This window comes from Myotis davidii, unplaced genomic scaffold, assembly GCF_000327345.1.
Source record: "Myotis davidii unplaced genomic scaffold, ASM32734v1 scaffold452, whole genome shotgun sequence".
In the NCBI taxonomy this organism is placed as follows: Eukaryota; Metazoa; Chordata; class Mammalia; order Chiroptera; family Vespertilionidae; genus Myotis; species Myotis davidii.
The window spans coordinates 1,862,292-1,887,949 of NW_006284245.1; the positions used below are offsets into that span (position 1 = coordinate 1,862,292).

Sequence of the window (25,658 nt, forward strand, 5' to 3'; positions counted from 1 at the left end):
GTATTATTTCCATTAACTGCAAGCTTTTCAAAGAAAATCTCACAGAAAAGTGGGGTAACAACAATAAAAGAATATGCAAAATAGCTTAGATAAATTTTTCACTAAGGATTTGTTTTCCTCTGTGCCATTGAGTGACAGCTCCCACTGGCACAGTCCCAGGAAAAAGATGCACTCAAGGGTTTTCTTTCAGCACCAGCTACCAAATCCTGGCCCCACTGCCTGGGCAGGACCTGTGAAAGTGCTATGAAATCAATATATATTTTAAATGCAACTAGAAATATTTTGCTTGGTTAATTATCTAATTCAAAAAAATGAACCTGAAAATAGAGCTGTCCTATATAATAAAAGCTTAATATGCAAATTGTTCTCTCAACTGGGAATTCGACCAGGAGTTTGACCAGGGGGCAGGGCTGGCAGCGGCAGTAATTAAAATTACTTGATAATATCTCTGATAAGTGATTTGGTAAAACGGAAATCAGAGTGTGGCCTAAGATCAACTATGGCTTATACTTAACTAGAGGCCCAATGCACAATATTTGTGCAAGGGGCTCAGCCCTTGCAGCTGCGGCAGCTACCTTGGCCCTCGCAGCCCCAGCTTCATCCAGAAGGTTGTCCGGAAGGTTGTTCAGCTGTCTGGTCTAATTAGCATATTACGCTTTTATCATTATAGACTAGAGGCCTGGTGCACGAAATTCGTGCACTGGGGGGGGGGCCCTCCTCAGCTGGGCCTGCGCCCTCTCACAGTCTGAGAGCCCTCAGGGATGTCTGACTGATGGCTTAGGCCTGCTCCCCATGGGAAGTGGGCCTAAACTGTCAGTCAGACATCCTTAGTGCTTATGTGGAGGCAGGAGAAACTCCTGCCACCGCCGCTACGCTTGCCAGTTGTGAGCCCAGCTTCTGACTGAGCAGTGCTCCCCCTGTGGGAGCGCACTGACCACCAGGGGGCAGCTCCTGCGTTGAGCGTCTGCCCCCTGGTGGTAAGTGCATGTCATAGAAAGTTGATGCTGGCAGTGGGTGCAAGTGGTGGCTCTGACACTGGCCCTGCTCACACCTGCTGCCGGGTCATAGCAACCGGCTGTGCCACGATTTGGTCTATTTGCATATTAGCCTTTTATTATATAGGACTAGAGGCCTGTTGCATGAAGAGATTCATGCAATAGGCCTTCCCTTCCCTTGGCTGCTGGCACCGGTTTGCCTCTGGTACCCAGGACCCAGGCCTTCGCTCTGGCCAGGCTCCGGCCAGAGCTGGCCCTGGAGCCGTCAGGCTTTGCTCCACGGCTTGGAGCCTATGTATGCAAATTAACTGCCATCTTTGTTGGGTTGATTTGCATACTCTCCTGATTGGCTGGTTAGCATAGCGAAGGTACAGTCAATTTACATGTTTGTCTATTATTAGGTAAGATAATATTTCTTTATTATTTTACAGAAGATTACAACAAAAAGTTGTTGAAATGTAAAAAGAGATAGTAGAGATGTGTTTGATTTGGTAAACATGTCATTTGTATTTTAAAAGAAAGAGAAAGCTGTCCTCAGTGGACAGAGTGCTCGGGACTGCATCTCCACAGTACACTGTGGGGCAAGCTGGCTCCAACCCCCGCTCCACGGTACGCTGGGTTACTGACTCTGCACGGCTTTCGTAACTCCTCCAGCCTCGATCTCCATGCCTACAAGAGTAAATAATGTTCCTGGTTCACAAGCCTATTGGAGCTTACCCTTTCTTGACAAAAGTCAATGTAATTTACATCAACTATAGAAAAGACAGAATAAAAGAATAAGCTAGGGTTACGTATTTGAGAACTGAATAGAGAATTTGGATTATGACCTAATTTCACCCATTCTTCACCCTACCCCACCTCTAGAAAAAAAAACTACGAATAAATAAAACTGCCAAAACAATAAATAAATAAATAAATAAATAAGCAAGCAGCTTCCAAGAATTGTGACATAATCTTCCAGAAAACAAAATCAGTGGATAGCCACCCTTAGGAAATGAGCAAAGAACAAACTCATGTACTCATGAGTTAAATCATAATAATTAGAACAGGAAGAGGAAAAACTCATTACTTTAATTATGTATTATGTTTTCTTTACTATAGAAAGTTGAAAAGTGTTATCAGAAATTATCTAAAACAAACATATCTTAGTCATGTCTAATATGAAAAGCATTCAGTTACTAATGTTTGCTTTGTTTTATATTTTTATTTGACTATAGGGTGGGACACACAACTTTACCTTCAAAATTCAGCCATCCTAAAAAGGTAAGTAATTTTTATTCTGAAAAATGCAAAATACTGTTTATTCCTAACATCTGCAGCGCCTTCCCCGGAGACTGGGAGAGGCGTCTTGCACAGGGCTAATCAAGGACAGGGAGGCTAAAATCTGGAAGAGGTTTCTAGAGTCTGTTTTCCAGACGAAGAGACAGAAGCTGACTGTCCCTCCCACTGTCTTCCTGCGGGGAATGCAGACATGCTGCCCCAGAGACTCCGACACCTTGCTGCACCCAGAGCACAAGGCGCAGGGAGCCAGCCGGGTGCTGCTAAGTTGCTGAAGAGACCCCAGAAGCCACCAACGTCCAGAATTCGTATGCCAGGAAAATAAGTCTCCACATGTTGAAGCCACAGTCATCAAGCTTTCTGCCATGTGCAAGGAAACGAGGCTAAGTCATCTAGAAAGCCTCGGGTCCTCTGAAGCTCTCTCCTCACCTGTGAAGTAGGCATGTCAATGAGGCACGGTGTACAGTGTCTGCCTGACATGCAGAAAAGGGTCAAAATGTCAGCCCTTCCCGGTAACGAAGACCATGGTGACCTCATTTAATTCCCACACCAATCATATAAAGCAAGTACTATTATTTCATTCATCCATTTTATTTCGTTTTCATTCATCCATTTTAAAGACAAGGTAAGTGAGGCTCCCATGAAGTTAAGCAACTTGCCCAAGATCACACAATTAATATGTAGTAGAACCAGGATTCAAATTCAGAAATTCTCACTTCAGGGCCAATGATGCTTAGAAAAGCAACTCAAAATAGTAAGAGCTACCAGAAATGTGGTGTGTTCAAGCTGGTGGGGAAGGCATGCGCTGTGGGGACAGACTATGGAGACAGAAGAGTTTCCTGTAGGCAGTGTCAGACAAGGGTGCATTTGTCCCCTTATTTGTTCAATCTCTGGCAGAACATATACAAAAAACTGGGCTGAACTCAGAGAAAGGAGTGGAAATTGGTAGAACTATCAATAACTTAAGAGATGCAGATGACCCCATCTTACTTGCAGAAAGTGCAGTGATTTAAAATAACTTCTGATGAAAGTAAAAGAAAAAAGTGCCAAAGCAGGACTGCATTTGAACACCAAGAAGACAAAAATCTACCCTGGCTGTGCATAGACGGGCTGCAGTTCAATTCCCGGTCAGGGCACATTCCCAGATTCTGGGTTCAATGCCCAGTCTAGGCTCGTGCAGGAGGCAATTGGATGTTTCTTTCTCTCTCTCTCTCTCTCTCTCTCTCTCTCTCCCCTTCCCCCGTTCTCCTCCCTCCCTCTTCCTCTCTCCCCTTTCTACAATCAATGAAAATCATACCCTCAGGTGAGGATTAAAAAAAGATGACAAAATCTGACTACAGAAGAAATACACAACTTTAACATGGACAGTGAACACATTGAAATTGTTAAAGATTGCTTACCTTGGTTCACTCATGAATTCAAATGGAGATAGCAGCCAAGAAATCACAAGAAGGCTGAGATTCGGAAGGGCAGTAATGGAAGAATTAGAAAAGAAAACTTAATGTATCATGAGAGACCAAGCCAAAACCATCTACACCCTCATATTCCCAATTACTATGTATGGATGTGAAAGTTGGACAGTAAAGACTGATAAGAAAAAAATTCATTCATCTGAAATACGACATTGGAGGAGGGCTCTATGGATACACAGGACTGCTAGAAAGATGAAGAAAAGGGTCTTAGAGCAAATTAAGCTTGAAACATTACTGAAGGCAAAAATGAAAAATGAAGTTGTCTTACTTCAGGCACATCATGAGAAGGCAGGGTTCTTTGGAAAAGACAATGCTGGGGAAAAGAGAAGGCAGCAGGAAAAGGTGACCAAATATGAGATGGATTGACCCCATAAAAGAAGCCGAAGGCATGAGTCTACAGGAGCTGAGCAGAGCTTTGAGGTCAGGACATTGTGGATGTCACTTACTCATTGGGTCACCAGAAGTCTGAGCCAAGTCAACAGCACATACCACACATAATGATTATGATAATACTAGAGGCCCGGTGTACGAATTCATACATGGGTGGGGTACCTCGGCCTGGCAGGCAATTGGGGCCAATAGGGGCCGTCTCAACCAGTCCTGATTGGGCTGATCAGGGCTGGCCGGACAGGGGGAGGGACTGCGGGAGGTTGGCTGGCCACAGGAGGTTGGCTGTGGGAGCACACTGACCACCAGGGGGCAGCTCCTGCGTTGAGCATCTTCCCCCTGGTGGTCAGTGCATGTCATAGTGACCGATCAACTGGTCATTCGGTCAACTGGTCGTAACAGTCACTTAGGCTTTTATATATATACTAGAGGCCCAGTGCACAAAAATTTGTGCACTTGGGGGTAGGGGGTCCCTCAGCCTGGCCTGTGCCCTCTCGCAGTCTGGGACCCCTTGGGGATGTCCACTTGCCGGCTTAGGCCCACTCCTCAGGGGATCAGGCCTAAGCTGGCATCCTTCTGGCAGCCCAGGAGCCCTTGGGGGATGTCCAAATGACGGCTTAGGCTCATGGGCTGGGACTGAAGCTCCCAACTGCTCCTTTTTATCTTTTTTTCTTTTTTTGTTCTAAGCCAGCTTTATCTCTGAGGCTCCAGCTCTTAGGCCTCCGCTCCTGAAAGCAGGTATCTGGTTTGTTTCGGTTCTATAATCAAAACACTGTATCAACTCCAGCTCTGAGATCCCGGCTCACTGAAAACTGGTTTCTGGGGTTTTGTTTAGCTTCTATATGTTACAATGTTTCAAAAGTGCAGCTCAGAGGCCAGCAAGGCAGGCAGGGAACCTTGGCTTCCTCCATCACTGGAGCAAGCAAGCCTCCTGTTCGCTTCAGCTGCCTGGCTGCCGGCCGCCATCTTGGTTGGCAGTTAATTTGCATATCGCCCTGATTAGTCTATGGGAAGCGTGTTGGAGGTATGGTTAATTACCATGTTTATCTATCATTAGATAGGATATATAGACTAGAGGTCCAGTGCATAAAATTCATGCACGGGGAGGGGATCCCCTCAGCCCAGCCAGCACCCTTTCCAATCCGTGGTCTGAGCTGCCATGTTGCTGATGAGGCTCAGCTGAGTATCCCTGTCCTCCCGTCTCCGCAACATGGAACACAGGTGTGTCTAAGGAGTTCCTTCTCAGAGCAGGTAATGCCTTAGACTCGCTGCTGAAACATTTACGCTCACTTTCCTTAGAGCTTAGGGAGCCTTCTGTTGTGTGTCCAGATGCCGTAGAAGAGAGAGGGTTTCATGGCTGAAACAGTTTCTCCAGAGCTACTCCTCCATCTCAGTGAAATCAATATCTCAAGGCAACCCAGCTAATTTTCTGGCATCCTTAATTTGCCACTTCATTTTACGTGTGTAGGCGGCACCAAAAGGTCCTCTAGGATTCCTTTTGATGGTTTCTCAACACTGAAGTGTTTTCTGGTAGAAACGTGAGGAAAATGTTATGAGTTTTCTGATGGGATAACCAATTAAGTGTAAAAAGTTCAGACCAGGTAGCTTTATATAATGGTCACTGAGAACAATTCAACTTTTTAAAAGAGGAAATCTGGTTTTAATTTGTATCCCAAACTGTTGGAAAAGGATATACTGGGGGTAAATCAATGTAGTCTTCCCTGCATACTGTTTCACAACTATTTTTAATCACCCTAACTGCCCCCCCTCTGTCAGCCAGGTTGCCCCTCATGGCCCCTCCACTGGCCTGGTCGCCCCACACAGCTGCTGTTCAGTCATTTGGTCGTCCCTCACCTCCCTGCTGGCCTGGTCACCCCATGCAGCCTGCTTGGTCAGTTGTTTGGTCATCCCTCACTACCCCCCCTGACGGCCTGGTCGCCCCACGCAACCTGCTTGTCCAGTTGTTTGGTCATCCCTCACTACCCCCCCTGACGGCCTGGTCGCCCCACGCAACCTGCTTGTCCAGTTGTTTGGTCATCCCTCACTACCCCCCCTGACGGCCTGGTCGCCCCACGCAACCTGCTTGTCCAGTTGTTTGGTCATCCCTCACTACCCCCCCTGACGGCCTGGTCGCCCCACGCAACCTGCTTGTCCAGTTGTTTGGTCATCCCTCACTACCCCCCCTGCTGGCCTGGTCTTAGGCAGCCTTCTTGTGAGGGTGTGAGGGTTAATTTGCATATTACCTCATTGTATAGGATTAGATAACTATGAAGATAAGAACATGTAGCTCCTAATTTTCAATTCTAGAAAATAATAAATTTTCACTGAAGTCAACATTAATTTTATTTTCCTTCTTAAAACTGAAATGGCTCTCAATTCTTGACTGAAACAGGAAAACTCAATCCACTTTAACAAAGGTGATTTTATTCCTTTATAACACCAATAAAAAACTAAGACAGTATATCTCAAACAATAATTGCAACACCCTACGGTTGTTAGCTAAATGCTTTTGTGATTCCTGTCTATCAAAAAAGTAAGCAATGAATATTTATGGGGAACTTATAATCTGCAAGGCACTATGCCACACATTAAAATTATTTTTGAAAAAAGGCATAGCATATGTTTATTTTCTTAAAGTGATTTCAGATTATCTTAAAGGGAGAATTTCATAACAGTCCTAAAATTTAGGAAGTGGCTGCTGCTACTATCAGTCATGAACATCATCACCATCATGACCATTACTAACACAGAGGTCTTATATCACAAACTAGCATATGCTCTGAGCTTTACTTTTGGAACGAGTTCCTTCAAACTTCATGTTTCCTTCAGTGAAATAAATGAAATAAAGAACTTAAAAAATTCATGGTGAAGGCATTATATTTGAAAGACAGGCTAAATTCAGAATTAAAGTTTCTAAATAAATTACATCCAGGAAACAGGCAGGCTAAAATATTTACAATGGCAATTAGAAAAAAGATATTTCATTTCTGGAATAGATTTTCAGATTTAAAGAGTTTATGTTTAGCTATTAACTTTCAAAAATAGTTTGGCATGTATCTTTATAATAAATACAAAATAAATTAATATAAACAAAAAAATGGATGGTGAGTAAAATAGAACTTTTGAAGTAAGGTTAACTCTAATAAAAGTACTAAGTCTCAAAATATGTGCATTCATAGCAATAGAGTTTAGAAGCCAAATAATTTCAAATCATATATTCCACACTAAAAGAAGTATAGCTCTCTCCATTATATATCATAGCAAATAGATGCTAACCTCATTTTGAAAAAGAACTGTATATAAAAGAAAATGCTTTCAAGAAAAACACATCAAGAAAAGATTTGCTTAAAAAATTAAAGAAATGACATGGGCAACAGCATAAAATCCACATGAACAGTTATAATATGCTCAATCAGTACTAATTAAGGACCCAATTATACCTATTTAACAGCTAATTTGCATTTTAAAAAGGAACACAAAGTATTTTATTTTAGGTCCAAATTAAGGTTCTGAATTCAAACTTTAAAAGAAACCTAGCTGTGCCGAAACCGGTTTGGCTCAGTGGATAGAGCGTCAATGGAAAAATCTTTCCTTAAAAATTAAAACAAGCTAAAAACAAAGAGTCAGATTTTTAAGTATAGGGCTACATTGATTCCTAATTTACCAAATAAAAGAAAAAGGGATACATATGAATGAAGACATTTGTAAGTGTCATTTATCGGCATACAAAGTGTTTTTCAATTATGATAATGCTGTGGCTTTTAAAATAGAGGCACTCCAAACAAAACACTGCTTTTTTAAAAAAATACATTTTTACTGATTTCAGGGAGGAAGGGAGAGAGGATAGAAACATCAAAGATGAGAGAATCATTGATTGGCTGCCTTTTGCACACCCCACACTGGGAATGGAGCCCACAACCCGGGCATGTGCCCGGATGGAGAATCGAACCAACCGTGACCTCCTGGTTCATAGGCTGACTCTCAACCACTGAGCCCTGCTGGCCGGGCCAAAACACAGCCCTTTGAACAATTCTCTTGGTTCAATTAGCCCAGGGTTAGAACCCAGCCTCTTGTCACCCACTCCCATTTCTTCCTGATACTTGCCCTACTCAACTTCCCGGCACATGCAAAAACTACTGTATCTCCTCCCTACCATTTCTATCCTCTAAATTTTGTAAAGCACTTTTAGAGGGATGTTAAAAAGAACAGGGAAGTAGAAGGAGAACCAAGATAATGAAGTTTTATGACAATTTCAGAAAAGAGAACAGGCAAGGCACAGTGTTGCCTACTATAGAGCGTGAGGCAGCTGTGGGAAGGAAGGTGGCCCGAAGGTTGCTGACAATTGCACAATGGCAAGGGTAGGGCCAGGCGAGCTGAACTGAGGAACAAATGGAAATTTAGAAACCTGGGCAATCTGAGGGACAGAGGAATAGAACAATAGTTTGAAGGAGAAACAGGTAAAATGTTTCCCAATTTTATCAAACTCTTTAGAAAAGGTGATCAAAGAAAATTTAAGGTAGAGAATAGGAAATCTAGGGAGTATTAGGTTGAATCCGATAAAATTTCAGTTATTCAACTATGTTTTTTTTAACCAGCAATTTCATGCAGATGAAACGTAATGGAGGAACTTGATGAACCTGCTAAGGAGGTGGAAAAGAGGAGCAAGAGGCCTGGGAGTAAAAAAGGCAAAGAAGTCAGGAAATGAGTGAAAGCCTTGAGAGCTCTGGCTGAGGCTGGGCCCTGAGAACACACCCTGACGGCACCTGGCAAGGTCCCTGGACTCCCATGTGCTATTTTCATACCTGACTTCACTTTGCGAAATAAAGCTGCTCGGCTCTGACAGGCTGCTTCGACCTGAACACGGCGAGATTTCTTCCAACCAGTCCCTCCCGCTCCACGTGGCCCAAACCCACAGCTGCACTAATGCTGCTGCCCTTGGTCTTTGGTTGTTTTGTTTTGTTGCTGACAAAGGCAGAAGATAAGGAAAGAGCAATATGAAGTTGCTAATTCCAGGCCTGCTATTCTACAGCCGAACTCTACCCCTCTTCCCTACTGCTGGGACTTCTATTCCTCAGTCTCTGGGGCTGGAAACCTGTCATTTCTCTGAGCAGCCTCTCCTCTCTTCCTTTCCCACCTCTCACTCTAGCCCAGCCCCGAACTGGACCTTGAACTGGCCCTCCCAGGTTGTACGGCAGCCTCAGAGCTGGGCTTGCTGTGCCCATGCCTCTCACACAACACTGCTAGGTCATCGTCCAAAAGACCAGCTCCAATGCCACTCCTCTGGCTCTCCACTGCCATGACTTTTTAGGCAAAATTCAGAATTGCCCTTTAAGGATCCTTGCCCTTCTAGCAAAGCAAATATTTCATCACCCCCTAAAACTTCGGCCAAGCCGCGAGCTCTTGACCACTGTGTGGTTTTAAAATATGTGCACACATTTTGTACCCATCTCCCTCTAAAAGGTGCAGACTAACACCCTCCCCTTGAGTGTGGGTTGGGCTTAGTGACTTGCTCCTGATGAATACAATATGGGAGAGGTGACAATGTGTGACCAGTCATAAAAGACATCGCACTGCCCCAAGCTTGCTCTCTCAGATGGTTCAGTCTGGGGAAGCTGACTGCTATGTGCGAGGACACTCAAGCAGCTACTGGAGAGGCCCACGTGATGAGGAACTGAGGCTCCTCTCCACAGCCAGCATGTTGGGAGCCACCTTGGAAACAAATCCTGCAACCAGCCAACCTGCAGATGCCTGCAGCCCTGGCCATGATCTTGCCTGAAGCTCAGGAGAAACCCTGGGGCAGAACTGTCCAGCTCAGACACTCCTGGAGTCCTGACCCACAGCCTTTGTGCGAGAGGATGTTTACTGTTGTAAGCCCCTAAATTTTGGAGAATATGCTACACAGCTGTAGATAATTCATAGAACCCTGCCCAGCTCTCTCTCAAATCTGTGCCTTGCTCACTCCGTCCTTGCTCAGTCTCCCAACACCTTTCCTGAGCTTTCAGAATCCAGCTCAAGTTCTATCGCTTTGAGAAAGCCCTGTTTTGGTTGGTTTATAAAACCATTTCAACTATCATTTCTCTAACTTCTTTCTCCTTTGAGCACTTGTGTGCCTGACCCTATTGCTCATCTAGCATTTATTCATGCATTCCTGTGCTCCATGTCTCTCCTCCTAAAAATGACATGCGATCCTTTCCGACTGCAGTCAGCACCCTGTAATTAAGATGCTCAATAAATATTGCTGAGAAAATGCGCAAACCACATACACACCTGGGAGTGTACTTGGTTTGCATAAAGTAGTAAACAGCACGGACTTAGAGCCACACTGTCTCAGGACTGATGACTTACTAGCTCTTGTCCTGGGGTACTTTTCTTAAAAGCCCTGTAAACTATTCTTTCCTTAGTATTTTTAAATAAGGATTCTATCAGTATGGACCTTAGAGTAGTAAAGATTAAAGAAAATGATGCTTGCAAATCTCTTGGCAAAGTGCCTCGCATAGAGAGTGCTCAACAAATGTTAGCTATCGTTATTCTTATTAATCACAAATTACAAAACACTTGCTGAAATTCTGGGACTCTGAAAGTCTCTAGATGTTATCAAGTGGCAATCTAAATTAATACAAAATTCTACAAACTAAAATAGAACTCACGCTTCCTATTAAGATAGTTTTTAATTTTTTTAAACCTACTCAAGTCAAAAGAACTACAGCCTGAACCAATTGTGGGAGTGCAGCTTTGACTTTTTTTCCTCTTTGTCCTATTAAGATATTAACTTCAAAGCTTTTGTGGGAACACTTAATTGCTTGCATTCCTTAACAAGCAGCCACCATCATAGCTTCCAGATTCACTTTTAATCTTTTACAGTCCTGGGAAGGCATATAAGACAACCTTACTAGACATATAAATTTACACAATCTCTGGGATAATACAGCTATACATATGTGAACATACATGCTACATGAAAGCAAATCAAGTTTGCACATCAATCAAATAGAATCCAATAGAATAAATCAATCCAATAAAACATTGCTATGCCATATATCCTGGGGGCAGGGGGGTGACCACTAATGCTATTAATTTTTTAAACTTGTTTATAGAGGTATAATTGACATATAACATTATATTAGTCTCAGGTGTACAACGTAATGATTCAATATTTGTACATATCGTAAAATGATCACCACAGTAAATCTAGTTACCATGTGTCACCACAAACAGTTACACAAGAAATTTTCTCTTGTGATGAGAACTTTTAAGATCCACTCTCTCAGCAACTTTTAAATATGCAACATGACTATTATTAACTAAAGTCACCATGACTTTTTTATTTTATAACTGGAAATCTGTACCTTTTGACTACATTCACTCATTTCGCCTGCTAGCCTCTCCCTCTGGCAACCACCAATCTGTTCCCTGTCTCTGTGAGCTTAGGGTTTTTTAATTTATTTGTCTTTTCAATCTTAATACTATTCAAAGACTGAATTAAAAGTGTTTCATGAACTCAGAACATTTCTGAGATCATGTTTTATAATTTATACATATTCTTAAGGTGTCTTACTAAAAGGTTAAATATAACATATGTTCTTTTATCCTAAAAAACTAGAGGCCCGGTGCACAAAAATTTGAGAAGGCCTAAGCTGCAGTCGGACATCCTTAGTGCTGCTGAGGAGGCGGGAGAGGCTCCTACCATCACTGCTCTACTGGTAGACCACCAGGGTGTAGCTCCTGCATTGAGGTTCTGCCCCCTGGTTGTTAGTGTGTGTCATAGTGACCAGTCATTCCTAGTCGTTCTGATGTTAGGGTCAATTTGCGTGTTATCCTTTTATTATATAGGATAGAGGCCTGGTTTTCCCTGAAGGGTGTCCCAGATCAGGGGGAATCCCACTGGGGTGCCTGGCCAGCCTGGGTGAGGGGCTGATGGCTGTTTGCAGACTGGCCCCAACCTCTTCAGGGTGGGGGTCCCCACTGGGGTGCCTGGCCAGGCTGGATGAGGGGCTGAGGCCCTGGCCAGCCTGGGTGAGGGGCTGAGGGCTGTTTGCAGGCTGGCCACAGCTCCTTCAGGTTAGGGCCCCCCCTGGGGTGCCTGGCCAGTCTGCGTGAGGGGCTGATGGCTGTTTGCAGGCCGGCCACGGCCCCCAGCCACCCAAGCTCCCTGTGGAGGCTGGCTGGAAGCAGGTATCTGGGGTTTATTTATCTTCTATAATTGAAACTTTGTTGCCTTCAGCAGAGGCCAGAGCTGGCCAGGGCAGGGAAGCTTGGCTTCCTCCATCGCCGGGCAACAAAGCCTCCTGCTTGCTCCAGCTCCATGGCTGCCAGCCGCCATCTTGGTTGGGTTAATTTGCATATAGTCACTCTGATTGGCTGGTGGGCATGGCTTGGGGTGTAGCGAAGGTATGGTTAATTTGCATGTTTCTCTTTTATTAGATTAGATAACCAGAGATCTTTTAATAAAAATATAATATAATGATTTTCAATCATCAATTCACTGGAAAAACAAACACATATTTTAATTGTGTACAACATCCATTGGAATAAAAAGAATCGCTTCATTCAAATTTTTATTTTCTCTATTCCCCCATAAATACACCTTGAAAACTTTAGTTTTTGAAACATTCAACATCCATCCATTCCCTCTTCATTTGATCTGATACATCACACAACCTGAAATAGAAACAAAGACTAGGAAATCATCTTGTTTATTCCACCTTATTGTCAAACAAAAGTACAAATAATATTCAGTGCATGTGCTAGTTACCTTAGAACTGCCAATCATGCTTGTTTTGAAACTGCGATTTCAGAGCTGTCAATCATGTGTGTTGTGACAGAGATGCCAGTGTAGAAATAATGCTTTAAAAGACATAATCTTCATGAACACATTAAAAAATAAATGGACTTCACTTATAAAACTGGACTTCAGCCCAGATGGCGTGGCTCGGTGGTTGAGCGTTGACCTATGAACCTCAGAAGTCAGGGTTTAATTCCCAGTCAGGGCACATACACGGATTGTGGGCTCGATCCCCAGTAGGGGGCCATGCAGGAGGCAGCCAATCAATGATTCTCTCTCATTGCTGTTTCTATCTCTCCCTCTCTGAAATCAACACGAATATATTTAAAAAATAAAACTGGACTTCAGGATTTTACAGAAATGTATACCATTCATGAAAAATCAAAATTAAAATACAACTTAATGAAAAGATTTAGAAAATCTGGCTCTTTAGCCAAAAGATAAGCATGATTTAACCACAAGGATTTTATATTTCAGTAAAAAGAGGAATGTTCCTAACTGATAGTAATCAAAAGTATTATGACCATGAGTGGGAATGAGAGAAAACAATCTAAATCTGATATTTGAATTTTTGAAGCTGGCAAAAATATCAATATAATACACCCCCTCCTCCACCTACCCAACCAATACAACCCAATTTACTATCCACATAGTCATTTAGGTCTGAAACCAAACATCATTCCTTCCACCTCACGACCCACAATTACTCAGTCACCTATACCTGGTCTTTCTGTCCCCTAAACTGCTAATGAAAAACTCCTTTCTTGATCCTCAGGCATAATTCACGTAATTCTCACCACGTAATTAAGCCAAGGAAGCCACCTGAGTTCCCAGCAGAGCCAGGCTCTCTCGCTAAGTATTCTGCAAGTGCGGCTTCTTTCCACCGCCCCCACTTCTATCTTCTACCATCACCCACCCTTACAACTCAATTCCATGTTAGTTCCTCTGGGAAACCTGCTGGCACAAGCTGACAGGTTCAGTGATCCCCTCTTCTCCAAATCCCCACAGAAGCCAGGAAACCTGTTATATATGTTCACTCTCTATCCCCACAACTGAACCATCACCCACTGAGAGCAAGGGTTGCCTTTAATCTGTACACCACTAGCATTAGACACACAGGTGGCTCATTAAATATTTGCTGACTCTGCAAAAAACTGTACATGACCCACTTTATTTAAAAATAAAGTAAACAGCTTAATTCTTGAGACTCATAAAATGTATTATAGGTATATCCCAAGCCAACCAAACTAATCAACACCATAAAGCAATATTTTGGACTTAATGATGTTCTTAAGAAATTTATTGATTTACTTACAAATTCACTGTAGGAATTGGTACCACTTCAAATACTACTTGCGATCCAATAACCCATGTTATTTTCACTACTGGTCCTGCTGGAGGCGTTAAGGTCTCAACCACAAAGTCTGCTCATGTCCAAGACACTCAGCACCTGACTAGTTCAGCACACACTATTCTGATATGTAACATACCCTATCGAGAGCTCAGTGAACAGCCGTCCACACAGGCAGGACCGCAACCTGGTCACACCTCACTCTTCAGGAAGTCAGTTATCTGGTGGCATCAAGTCCGCACAGAACCCATGAAGAGTTAAGCCAAGGACTGCCAGAGCTGTCAAAATGCACCTTGAAGTCCAAGTACACACACTTACCTAGAGAAGAGGATGCAAGGTTCTTACTCAAGCACTAGTTGTTCTTATTTTTGCAGCATAACAAATTTGGTAACCAGTTTCCCAGGCATCAGAATATTAGAAGAAATTAAGAGGTCTAAGCTAAAAATGTAAACACAGGAGCAGTAACAGAAAAACAAAGATGACACCCATAGGTGAACCACAAAAACTACATAACTGGGGGTTATGTGGTTAAGGAGCAATAATTCTACATATTTGAATTACGATACAACACAGAAATTAATGTTTATTACTTTGATCTTGGGTATCAAACACAAAGACCAAAAAAGGCAGATTAAACTACTTTAGGTCTAACAATGTTCAAAGAAAGTAGATGACATTTTATAAAAAGAATCAATCTAATTAAAAATTAAGTATTACAGCCGAAACCGGTTTGGCTCAGTGGATAGAGCATCGGCCTGCGAACTGAAAGGTCCCAGGTTCGATTCCGGTCAAGGGCATGTACCTGGGTTGCGGGCACATCCCCAGTAGGAGATGTGCAGGAGGCAGCTGATCGATGTTTCTCTCTCATCGATGTTTCTAACTCTCTCTCTCTCTCCCTTCCTCTCTGTAAAAAATCAATAAAATATATAAAAAAAATTAAGTATTACATTCATAAAAAGTCAACTTTCTACTCTTTATAGAATAAACTTATCATTCCCAAGTAACTACAGGGATACTGACTCTAAGCTACTAATAATTGCCAGACATTAAGTTCTTGTAACCACAGGTATCGCTATAATTATGATAAAGCATTCATTCTGAAACAAAACCTGGACCCACTGTTCATCAGTTAATTGCTGGTAACACTATCCAAGCACACTATGGACACCACACCGAGGGCCCCGGTGTACCATAACCATGGACACCATAGCTAAGGACACTGTAACAGGCGACCTACCGTTCTTTAACAGACCTCCTTTGAGCTTCATTACCACATGCCTTCAGGGTCCCTGGTATAAAACTGATTCCTATGTGAGACTGTTATAGGAGGTTTTTATGACATATTAAGAACTCTATATTGTAGGGTTGCCGAAACCGGTTTGGCTCAGTGGATAGAGCGTCGGCTTGCGGACTGAAGGGTCCCAGGTTCGATTCCGGTCAAGGGCATGCACCTGGGCTGCGGGCACATCCCCGGTGGGAGATGTGCAGGAGGCAGCTGATCGGTGTTTCTCTCTCATCGATGTTTCTAACTCTCTATCTCTCTCCCTTCCTCTCTGTAAAAAATCAATAAAATATATTAAAAAAAAAAAAAAAAGAACTCTATATTGTAGGGTTTAGAGAACAGCACTTGAGAGTGAAGAGAACATTCCCGGCACTGGTCACCCACAGCTCTAGTTATGTAGTTTCTGAGCCCCTGCCTTGGTAATAAGCAGTTGTCCGACTAGAATGCTTCACGCTCAGAGACTTATTTTCATTTGGTAAATGGGGGAACAGCTCCCACTTTCTATGTTTCTTAAGGAAGAATAAATCAGATGACATACATTAAGTCCAATGTAGGTTTTAAAAAACCTCGCTATCATGATTATCACATGGGAGATGAAAAGGGATCTTAACCACACTAGGACAAGTTGGGAAATTGTGTGCTGTATTACTGACACAGGAAAACTGTCTAAAGAAAAGGGCAGCGTGTTTTATATATTTTTTTAAATATATTTTTTATTGATTTTTTACAGAGAGGAAAGGAGAGAGAGAGAGTTAGAAACATCGATGAGAGAGAAACATCGATCAGCCGCCCCCTGCACATCCCCCACTGGGGAAGTGCGCGCAACCCAGGTACATGCCCTTGACCGGAATCGAACCCGGGACCTTTCAGTCCGCAGGCCGACGCTCTATCCACTGAGCCAAACCAGTTTCGGCGTGTTTTATATTTTTAAGTAGCAGAAGCTCTCTGACTCATAGGATTGGCTCATGGAAAAGTAGACTGAAGTGAGGACTCACAAAAAAGTATACACATATACTGCAAAGACATTAACTTAGCAATTAACGCACATGTAGAGGCTCACTCCCTGGGGCCCGGTGCTGATCTCCTGGCACAAACAATCCCCTACTGCAGTGTCTGCAATGGCCAGAGGCAGCCATTTCAGCGTAAAACAGGGACGGAAGGACATTTAGAAAGCAATTCCTTCCAGGCTTTTTATGATCTGACCTCTCCAATCTTTATGGTTTACTTGTTCAAATTCAATAACAATTTTGTTTAAAAACAAAATCTCTCCTTTATGAGGAGTCTTTCCAAAATTATATTTCATAAGAACAAAAACCATTTCTGTGCTCATGGTTTATTAGTTTAGGCAATAACCAAATATATTATTTAACGAGAATATAAACGGGTTTTGGAACAAACACAACTAGCTTTTGCTAAAGATACACCTCAACTGGAAGAAGCAAAAGTGCCCAGGTTAGTAGAGGACATCTACTTTCTAATTGTCCATGTAGCACTGGAATCTGAAGTGCGTTTTACAGAAGAGAAGAGAATGTTCGTTAATTCAGCACGTCAGTTACTTCAATTAATTACCAGAAGTTAGTGTCAGAGTCCTTCTGATTTGTTACAATATAATTTCTGATTTCAAGACAGAAGCTGATATGAAAGAAAAACAATGTAAGAGATATAACTTTTGAGGTTGGTACTGTAAGAATTAGGCCCCATCCACACCTCTAAAATCTCAAAATTTACTTATAATATTTCTATTTTGCAATTCACTCTAATTAGATCACACTACTGAACATGCTTAAATACTAGTTTATATTCTGAATGTTACTATTAATGCAGTGTATTTCTAGAACTAATTTGTCCTTTAAAAATGTTTCTCAAACATTTTACTTTTTTGTAGTAGAAATACCACCACCCTCCCCACTTTAAACACTGAATGCAGAGCTGCTCCACCCCACCGCCATCGCGGCAGCCTTTCTGCACAACTCTAGCGCTTCCTGGGACAAAGGCCGAAACCGTTTCTTTAAGCCATAATCAAAAACTAATGTAAAATTTAAAAAGTTATAGAACTTATTAAAAGGCTTGTGCCTCACTAAGATACTCAGTTAACCCAAATGATTTCTGATCTTATCCATTACTCTAGGTTTGAAAGGCCACTGGACTTATTGAAAGCAATAATAAAAAAAAAGTAAACCATTTTGCTAAGCTGGGTATTTTATTAAATTTGAGTTTTCATGTATCTAATTACTCTGTAATATTGAAATTATCCTACAGTAGAACAGATTCAACTACACACAAGTCCAAATAAAGAGAAAAATGGTTCTCAAAAGGGATAAAAAAGGTCAGGCTGATGAATAATAAACAAATTAGATAAATACTTACATCTTATTTTTAAGTCACTTAAATAAACGTATCAGAGCAGAATCTGCCAGAATATGTGCAGTCAGCGGCCTGACATGAAGGCAGAGAGCAAACGTATGTCCAGCTGCTGCATCCAGTCATGTCCTCTAAACCTGCTGGCATGCAACCGGGAGACCAGAGACCCACTGGGTCTCATCGCCTTCCCATGTGGGGTTTTCATCTTTCCACCAATGATAAAGGCTACAGGTAAGATTTGAATAAAATATCTCCCACCTCAAATTTTGGTGTGGATTCAAGTGGAAATGCAACATAACTGAAACAGTACTTTAAAATATTATAGCCCGGCTGGCGTGACCCAATGGTTGAGTGTCGACCTATGAACCAGGAGGTCTGTGTCCGATTCCTGGTCAGGGTATATACTCAGGTTGTGGGCTCGATCCCCAGTAGGGGCATGCAGGAAGCAGCCAATCAATGATTCTCTCTCATCATTGAGGTTTCTATCTCTCTCTCCCTCTCCCTTCCTCTCTGAAATAAAAATAAAAATAAAATAAAATACTGTAGACAGTAAGATCAGGATACTTTCAAAGCTAAGTGACAGGCAGCTGTAAGGGACGCAGAGAAGGGTTTCAAAAGAACCGAAGTATCTCTACGTGTAGAAATCAAGAGGCTGGATAACTATTTTGTGAAGAGTATAACCTTCCTTTCCTGGATAAACTGGAAACTGGACAACAAAGAATTGGCTAAGTTAGAAAGTTTTTCTCAGAAAAGCTGTCCGCAGACACAGAGCTGCAGTTGTGCTCCCAGCATCAGACAGGTGTCACAGAGGGAGGGGAAGGAAGCAGGAGCCAGGCAGGTGCAGTCCGGCTGCAGGGAGCCACCTGAGCACACTGCCAGCAAGAGCTAGGCTGTGGAACCAGAGAGCAACAGGGCTGAGGCCGTGACTGCTGTTTACCATTTGGGAAAACAAAGGAGGAACAGTCAGCTCTCCCCCAAAACTATCCTCACTGCTGTGAGAAGACGGATCTGGCCCCAACTTGATGAACTGGCATCATGAAGAGAAAAATAGTGCATTTTCTATCTTTTTTAAAACCACCAACTAAAGTCCAATAATATATACTTTTGAAGTATCTCAACTTTATGGAAACACTACTGAAGCACTTGGAAATGACTGTACTTACTCTCCATCCACTTCTGGTCTTGTACACACACAATGAAACTTGCCGCCAAAATCTATGTAAAGGTCCTTCTCCACAACATGGAAGATTCGCCCAACGACGATCTTATCCTTGGCAGGTCCCATCTGAGTGAGGGGAGAATGTCTCAGCATCGACGCGAAGGACTCCGCACCTTTTGGAGAGCCCTAAACATGAAAAGAGGCATTTATGTGCATATAGTTCAATATAAAGATATAATACGGTGGGGATAATAAAATCTTACTGGGGAAATTTAAAAGTCAGTTTGCTGTATATTTACATTTTGTAGCAACCGTAAAAAAGATATACATAGGATTTTGCTTTAAAAAGCCAGGTAGCCGAAACCGGTTTGGCTCAGTGGATAGAGCGTCAGCCTGCAGATTAAAGGGTCCCGGGTTCGATTCCGTCAAGGGCATGTGCCTTGGTTGCGGGCACATCCCCAGTAGGAGATGTGCAGGAGGCAGCTGATGGATGTTTCTGTCTCATCGATGTTTCTAACTCTCTATCTCTCTCCCTTCCTCTCTGTAAAAAATCAGTAAAATATATATTTTTTAAAAAGCCAGGTATACTCTTCAACTTCATTTTCTCCCTTTACATCATGAAGAGGAGCCAGCGTGGCCGGGTGGCTGGAGTGGAACCAGGACTGTGAGCAGGGTTCGGAGTGACCTGAGACAAAGCCTCCTGCCTGGGGAGGAGGGGGGTCTGAGCCTGTGAGGAGGGCATCCCAGGAGGTGATGGACTTATTGCTAGTACTGACCACCTGCAAAAACATGCCTTCCAAGTCAGGTTTAGGGAGAGTGACCGTTCTTTAATACAATTTTCACACATTAAGATAAAAATGATTAAGGGCCCTTTAATTAGCACGCTGACCATGAGTTCATAATGCAGCATTTTTAATGGCTTGACCTTGTTATAATTTTATTCAAAGGAAAACAGCTTCTTTAATTGTTTTGTGCTGCTCACTTTCTAGAAGTTGTTTTACCTACTGAAGTTACTGAGGGATGAGTGAACGAATACTGCAGGCTGATTACTTTTTTAAAACTTACATTTTTTCCAAACCTATGCTCACCAGGGCCTAAATTTTGGAGGCAACTAACACCTTATTTGAACCTGCCTCTCCAACCTTTACACCAAGTGACCCAAAAAGCTGCCAATTCTGACTGGGCCCAGAACAAGACAAGGCCCTGCAACAGGCCCAGGCCACCAAGCAGGCTCTTCTACTGCTCGGCCGTTAAAACCCACACGTGGGGGTTGGGCGTATCTGTGCCTCGTGCTGACGCAGAATGGAGGCTCCGACAGGCTCTCCAGGTGACTCTCAGGTGACTGAAGGCCAGTGGTGAAGGCACAGCCTCCCAGTGGGCAGAACACTGGGCCGTTCACCTGAAGGATCACTGGCCGGGACAAAGACAGGGCCAAGGTATGACTCTATGTTGATTTGTGTGAAGTGACTCATGATTTTGCTGGGTGGTCAGGGACTTAGTAACATAACTGGAAAACAGATGACAAGTGGTCTGGGAAAGACATTAGCTACCATAGATCTCTCTGATTGACACAGAGTAAAAAAACGAATGAGTCGCAAGGGAATGATTTCTTCAGCAGAGAGGAAGCTGATTAATCAGAGGACAAGATAACCAGTCCTGTGGACATCAGTCAAGCTCTTTCCCCTCACAAATGGGTTCAAGAACACAGTGGCCATGGCATCAGGGATGTGCTCCTGTTGTAGGGGCCGGAGGGGTATCTCAACATGTCCCAGACCATCAGACAACTAGGAATTTCGCCAAGGCCGCAGGACCCTGAATTTTTGTGGGATGGAAGTTATGAATGGATTCAGAAACACTGCCTTACACTCACCCAACACTGCTAATGACCAACCGCCAAGAGCAGAGACCAGCACTAAGCTTCCGATACAGCAGCTCTCCCTGGGATCAGCCGGCCACCTGGTGGCAGGGTGGTCACGCAGGACCACTCTCAATGAATATATTATCACTGGAATGGACGCTCTGAATATGGATTTGCCTTCCCTGCCCACAAAGCTTCTATCAAAACCACCATCCATCAACTAAGAGAATTTCACAGTCATTGTCATGACATGCCACACAGCACTGCTTCTAACCAAAGAAATCATTTTACAGGCGATGATGTGGGACAATGGGGTTGTGCTTATGGAATTCACGGGTCTTTCCAGTGCTGGGCCTGACAGACTAGTGAAATGATTTTTTTAATTAAACTTCCTATTTTGAGACCATTGTAAATACACATGCAATGGTAAGAAGTAATACATGGAGAGCCCCACACCTTTGCCCCAGTTCTCCCAATGGTAACATCTTGTAAGACACACTATAACATTACACCCATAGTATTCGGATTTTATATAATTTTATCACATGGGACAGCGCATGTATTTGCCGCCACAGTCCAGTTGCAGGACAGTTCTAGCGCTACATTTTGCTCTCCATCTCCCTTCTGCCCACCCCATCCCTAAATTTCAGTAACTACTAATCTGTTCCCCATCTCTATAATTTTGTCATTTCAAGAATGTCACTCAAATGGAATCACAGGGTCTTTAACCCTCTGGGACTGGCTTTTTTCAGGCAGCGTGATTCCCTTGAGATTCATTCAAGCTGATGTGTGAATCAACTGCTTGTTCCTTTGTATCGCTAAGTAGTATCCATGGCACAGATGGACCAGTTTATCTAACCACTGATCAGCTGAAAGATAGCTGGGCTATTTCCAGGTGGGCTATTACAAGTAAAGCCGCTATGAACATTTGTGTGCAGGTTTTTATATGAATATAAGTTTACATTTCTCTGATATCAATATTCTCTGCCTCCGTTTGCACTTACTTCCTATGGGAGAACCCAATGTCTCAACTAGGCCAAGGGACTTGTTGAGCAGCGTACTCCTAGATGGGGCATCTACCATCCATGCATCCTCTGCCACTGCCAACACCAGAGTACCCACAGCTTTAAACTGCATTAACACTGTTGAATTTTATTCCCAAATCCCTACAAACCAGGCTCCATTCAAATGTGTTTCCTTTATTTCCCATTATTTAATGCTGATCAAAACAAACCCAAGAGTTGTAATCATGTTACAAATTTAATGTTAAATAAAAAAAAATTTAATATGACATTTAAAAGAAAAAATCAAAATAAAACAAAACCTACACACATTAAAAGGGAGCAAGATTTTCGAGTAAAAATGAGACTCAAGAAAGATATAAAGATAGTAAAAGCTAATGCTAACTTGAGAAGTCATAAAAGAGTCTGACTGCTTAGAAATATTTCATATGATCACCCACAAAACAAATACATGCAGAGTATATTCATTTTTTTCTTTTAGAAAATGTATAGTATTATTTATAAACATTTTATTGGTGTTGACAACAACTTCCTTTCCGTCTTTCAGTTGTAATTTTGATGTTGAGAGAGGCAGCGAGTGCTGTGTTTACTTACTTCGCCATCTTCCTGAATATGTCAATATATTTTGTCATATTAAGTTGACAAAAACTTAATATGACAACTTATTTGCAAGAGGGATGTCCAACTGCCGTTTGGACAATCTAAGCTGTCCATATATTCTGTCAATATAAGTTGACAAAAACTTACTTTTCATGTCTTACTAGAGATTCATATCTACTTCAACACTCTCTTTCATTATTTTTATATTAACTTGTCATTTCTTCTAAACATGCTTTGAAAGTGTTAGATTCCACTTTGAAACTAAAGATTTCAGAAGATTTTTATTACAAACTCAGAAATAATGCTCCTAGAATTCGCTAATGTAAAACAAGGGGCACTAATGTTACACACAAATATTTTTCAACATTCCTTTACATATTAGTTTTTAAAATATTGGTATAATTTTTAAAGTTGTCAATATAAAACTGGTGAGAAAACAAGATTAAATGAAATTAATATGATATTGCTACTACATGGATTTAACAGACTTAAAACATGTTAAAAATATGAGCATTTCCCCTCTAATATAGAAACAAATCCTTTAAATAAGCTATATTTTGGACTTTCCCAGTAAATTAGATATATATATCCTGATTTAAATATTCTGTGGTCTGGGATAGCCCAGCATTTTGAAATAAAAAATGCCAATAAAAATGTTCATGAAAAAGTGAAAAGTAGCCCAGCCAACATGGCTCAATGATTGAGCATCGACCTATGAACCAGGAGGTCACAGTTCGATTCCCAGTCAGGCCATATGCTCAGGTTGTGGGCTCGATCCCCAGTGTGGAGTGTGCAGGAGACAGTCAATCAAAGATTCTCTCTCGTCATTGATGTTTCTATCTCTTTCTCCCTTCCCTTCCTCTGAAATCAATTTCCAAAATAAAGAAAAAAAAAGTAAAAAGTAACATTTAAAAAATATTTGCATAAAATCTATCACTAAAATGAAACTATAAACTGTCTTGTAACATCAGTATTTCACATAAATAAGCTAAAATAGTAAAATGTTATTCTCCATCTTAAAATAATAAAATGTTCTATTGTGTGGTCTTAAAAACTCTTGCAAACCATTTTTTCAATGTGCTGAAGAGTAAAAAACAGTAATACTCATAAAGCATAAAACCAATTCTCTGCTCAACTACTGCCACCTTGTGGCTAGAAAATGGGTGTTGCATTCCCAACTGGCTGAACAGGTTCTATAAATCTCTACCAACAAGAGGGGTAAAGGTTTTAAAAAAAAAAATTTAATAAAAGAAATAAGAAAAGGGTGTCAGACTTAAAAAACAGCTCTAGCTGATTTGGCTCAGTAGATAGTCAGCCTGTGGACCAAAAGGGACCGGGTTTGATTCAGGTCAAGGGCATGTACCTTAGTTGCAGGCTCCTCTTCCTCCTCCGTCCGGGCCCTGGTAAGGGAGCCTGCAGAAGGCAACCAATCGATGTATTTCTCTCACACAGATATTTTTCTCTGTCTTTCCCCCTCTCTTCCACTCTCCCTAAAAATTAATGGAAAAAAACATCCTTACTCCTCGGGTAAGGATTGAAATTCTTTTTTTCTTCCTTTTTTAAAGGGTGAATATCCTCGGGTGAGGATTTTTTTAAAAAAGACACACACACACACACACACAATATATATATAATATATATATAACTAGGTCACAAAAATGAAAAGAACTTGGTCCCTACCCTGAAAAAAACAATTTGAAGAGACAGATGCATAAACCAATCTTAAAGGTAACGAGGCAAGGGAAAGCGAAGTGGGTAAATGGGAAAAGGGCACCTACAAACCTCCACACAAAACGAAGGCATTTCATGTCATTTAAACTTGAAATCCACAGAAATTTGAGGATAAGGAATTCATGATTAAATTCCTACCTGCAGAGGAAAGTTCCTTTTAAGGATAACTTGCTTGGCTCTTACTGAATAACACTTTTAAAAAAAAAAAAATATTGATTTCAGAGAGGGAGAGAGAGAAAGAGAAACATCAAGGATGAGAATCATTGATTGGCTGCCATGTGACCGAGCCCGTAATCCAGGCATGTGCCCTGACTGACTGGGATTGAACCCTGACCTCCTGGTTCATAGGTCGAAGCGCAACCACTGAGCCATGCCAGCTGGGCTGAATATCACTTATTTCTGAGGTGTACATACAGACACATAAGTCTGCATTTTTAGGATAAGAATTAAATCAATGGGTACAATTTCAACCACTGAACCATATAAATTTAATTCGAATTCAAATCAACAAATATATATTCAATCCCTACTTATGTGTAAGGCATTATGCAAGGAATGAAAAGGGTGAATAATGAATGAGTCCTGGCCAGAGTGGCCCAGTGGTTGGAGCGTGGGCCTGCTCACCAGGGCATGTACCTGGGTTGCAATTTCAATACCCCGCCCTGATCAGGGTGAGTTCAGGAAGCAAGCTGAGTGCAGGATGTGTCTCTCTCACATAGATGTTTCTCTCTCTCTCCCCCTCTCCCTTCCGCTCGCTAAAAAAAATTAATGGGAAAAAACATCCTTACTCCTCGAGTGAGGATTGAAATTTTTTTTTCATTTTTTTTAAAAGGGTGAATAAAAATTACCCCTAATGTAATACAGAAAAGAGGATAAAACAAATTCACAATGACTTCAATATAACTTAAGAGTTGTGTGTACCATCAAGATAGTATAAAACAATGCCCTGGACATTCAAAAGGAGTTTCATCTGGTTGGGGAGATGACAAAGGCCTAACTGAAGAGGCAGTGTTTCCAATGGAATCTGCAGGCAGGGAAACTAATTTCAGGGGAAAGAGAAAAGGTAAAGAAATACAGATTCGTGTAAAGAACAGCAAACTGTTTATATTCCAAAAAAAAATTTTAAGCAGAAGCCATGTTACAAATGGAATCTTAATCTTACTAGTACATAGAGCCCTAATCCTATCTAATAAAAGACAAAAATGGTAATTGGCGTACGACCGATACCCTTTTCATTGGCTAATCAGCGAGATATGCAAATTAACTGGCAGCCAAGATGGCGGCAGGCAGCCAGGCAGCTGATGCGAACAGGGAGGCTTGCTTGCTTCAGTGACAGAGGACTACAACATTCCCCGCCTGCCTTGCGGGCCTCTCAGCCTG

At 42.0% G+C, this 25,658-nt stretch overlaps 1 protein-coding gene across 1 annotated transcript in view; it reads right to left on the reverse strand.

Annotated features, from left to right (window-relative positions):
* The window catches only part of MRPS28 (mitochondrial ribosomal protein S28), a 101,945-nt gene that overhangs the window by 61,548 nt on the left and 14,739 nt on the right, over positions 1-25,658 (reverse strand). The window contains exon 3 of the mRNA XM_015568746.1: positions 19,072-19,253. Within this exon, the coding sequence (XP_015424232.1) occupies positions 19,072-19,253 (182 nt within the window). The remainder of the gene's footprint in view (positions 1-19,071; positions 19,254-25,658) is intronic.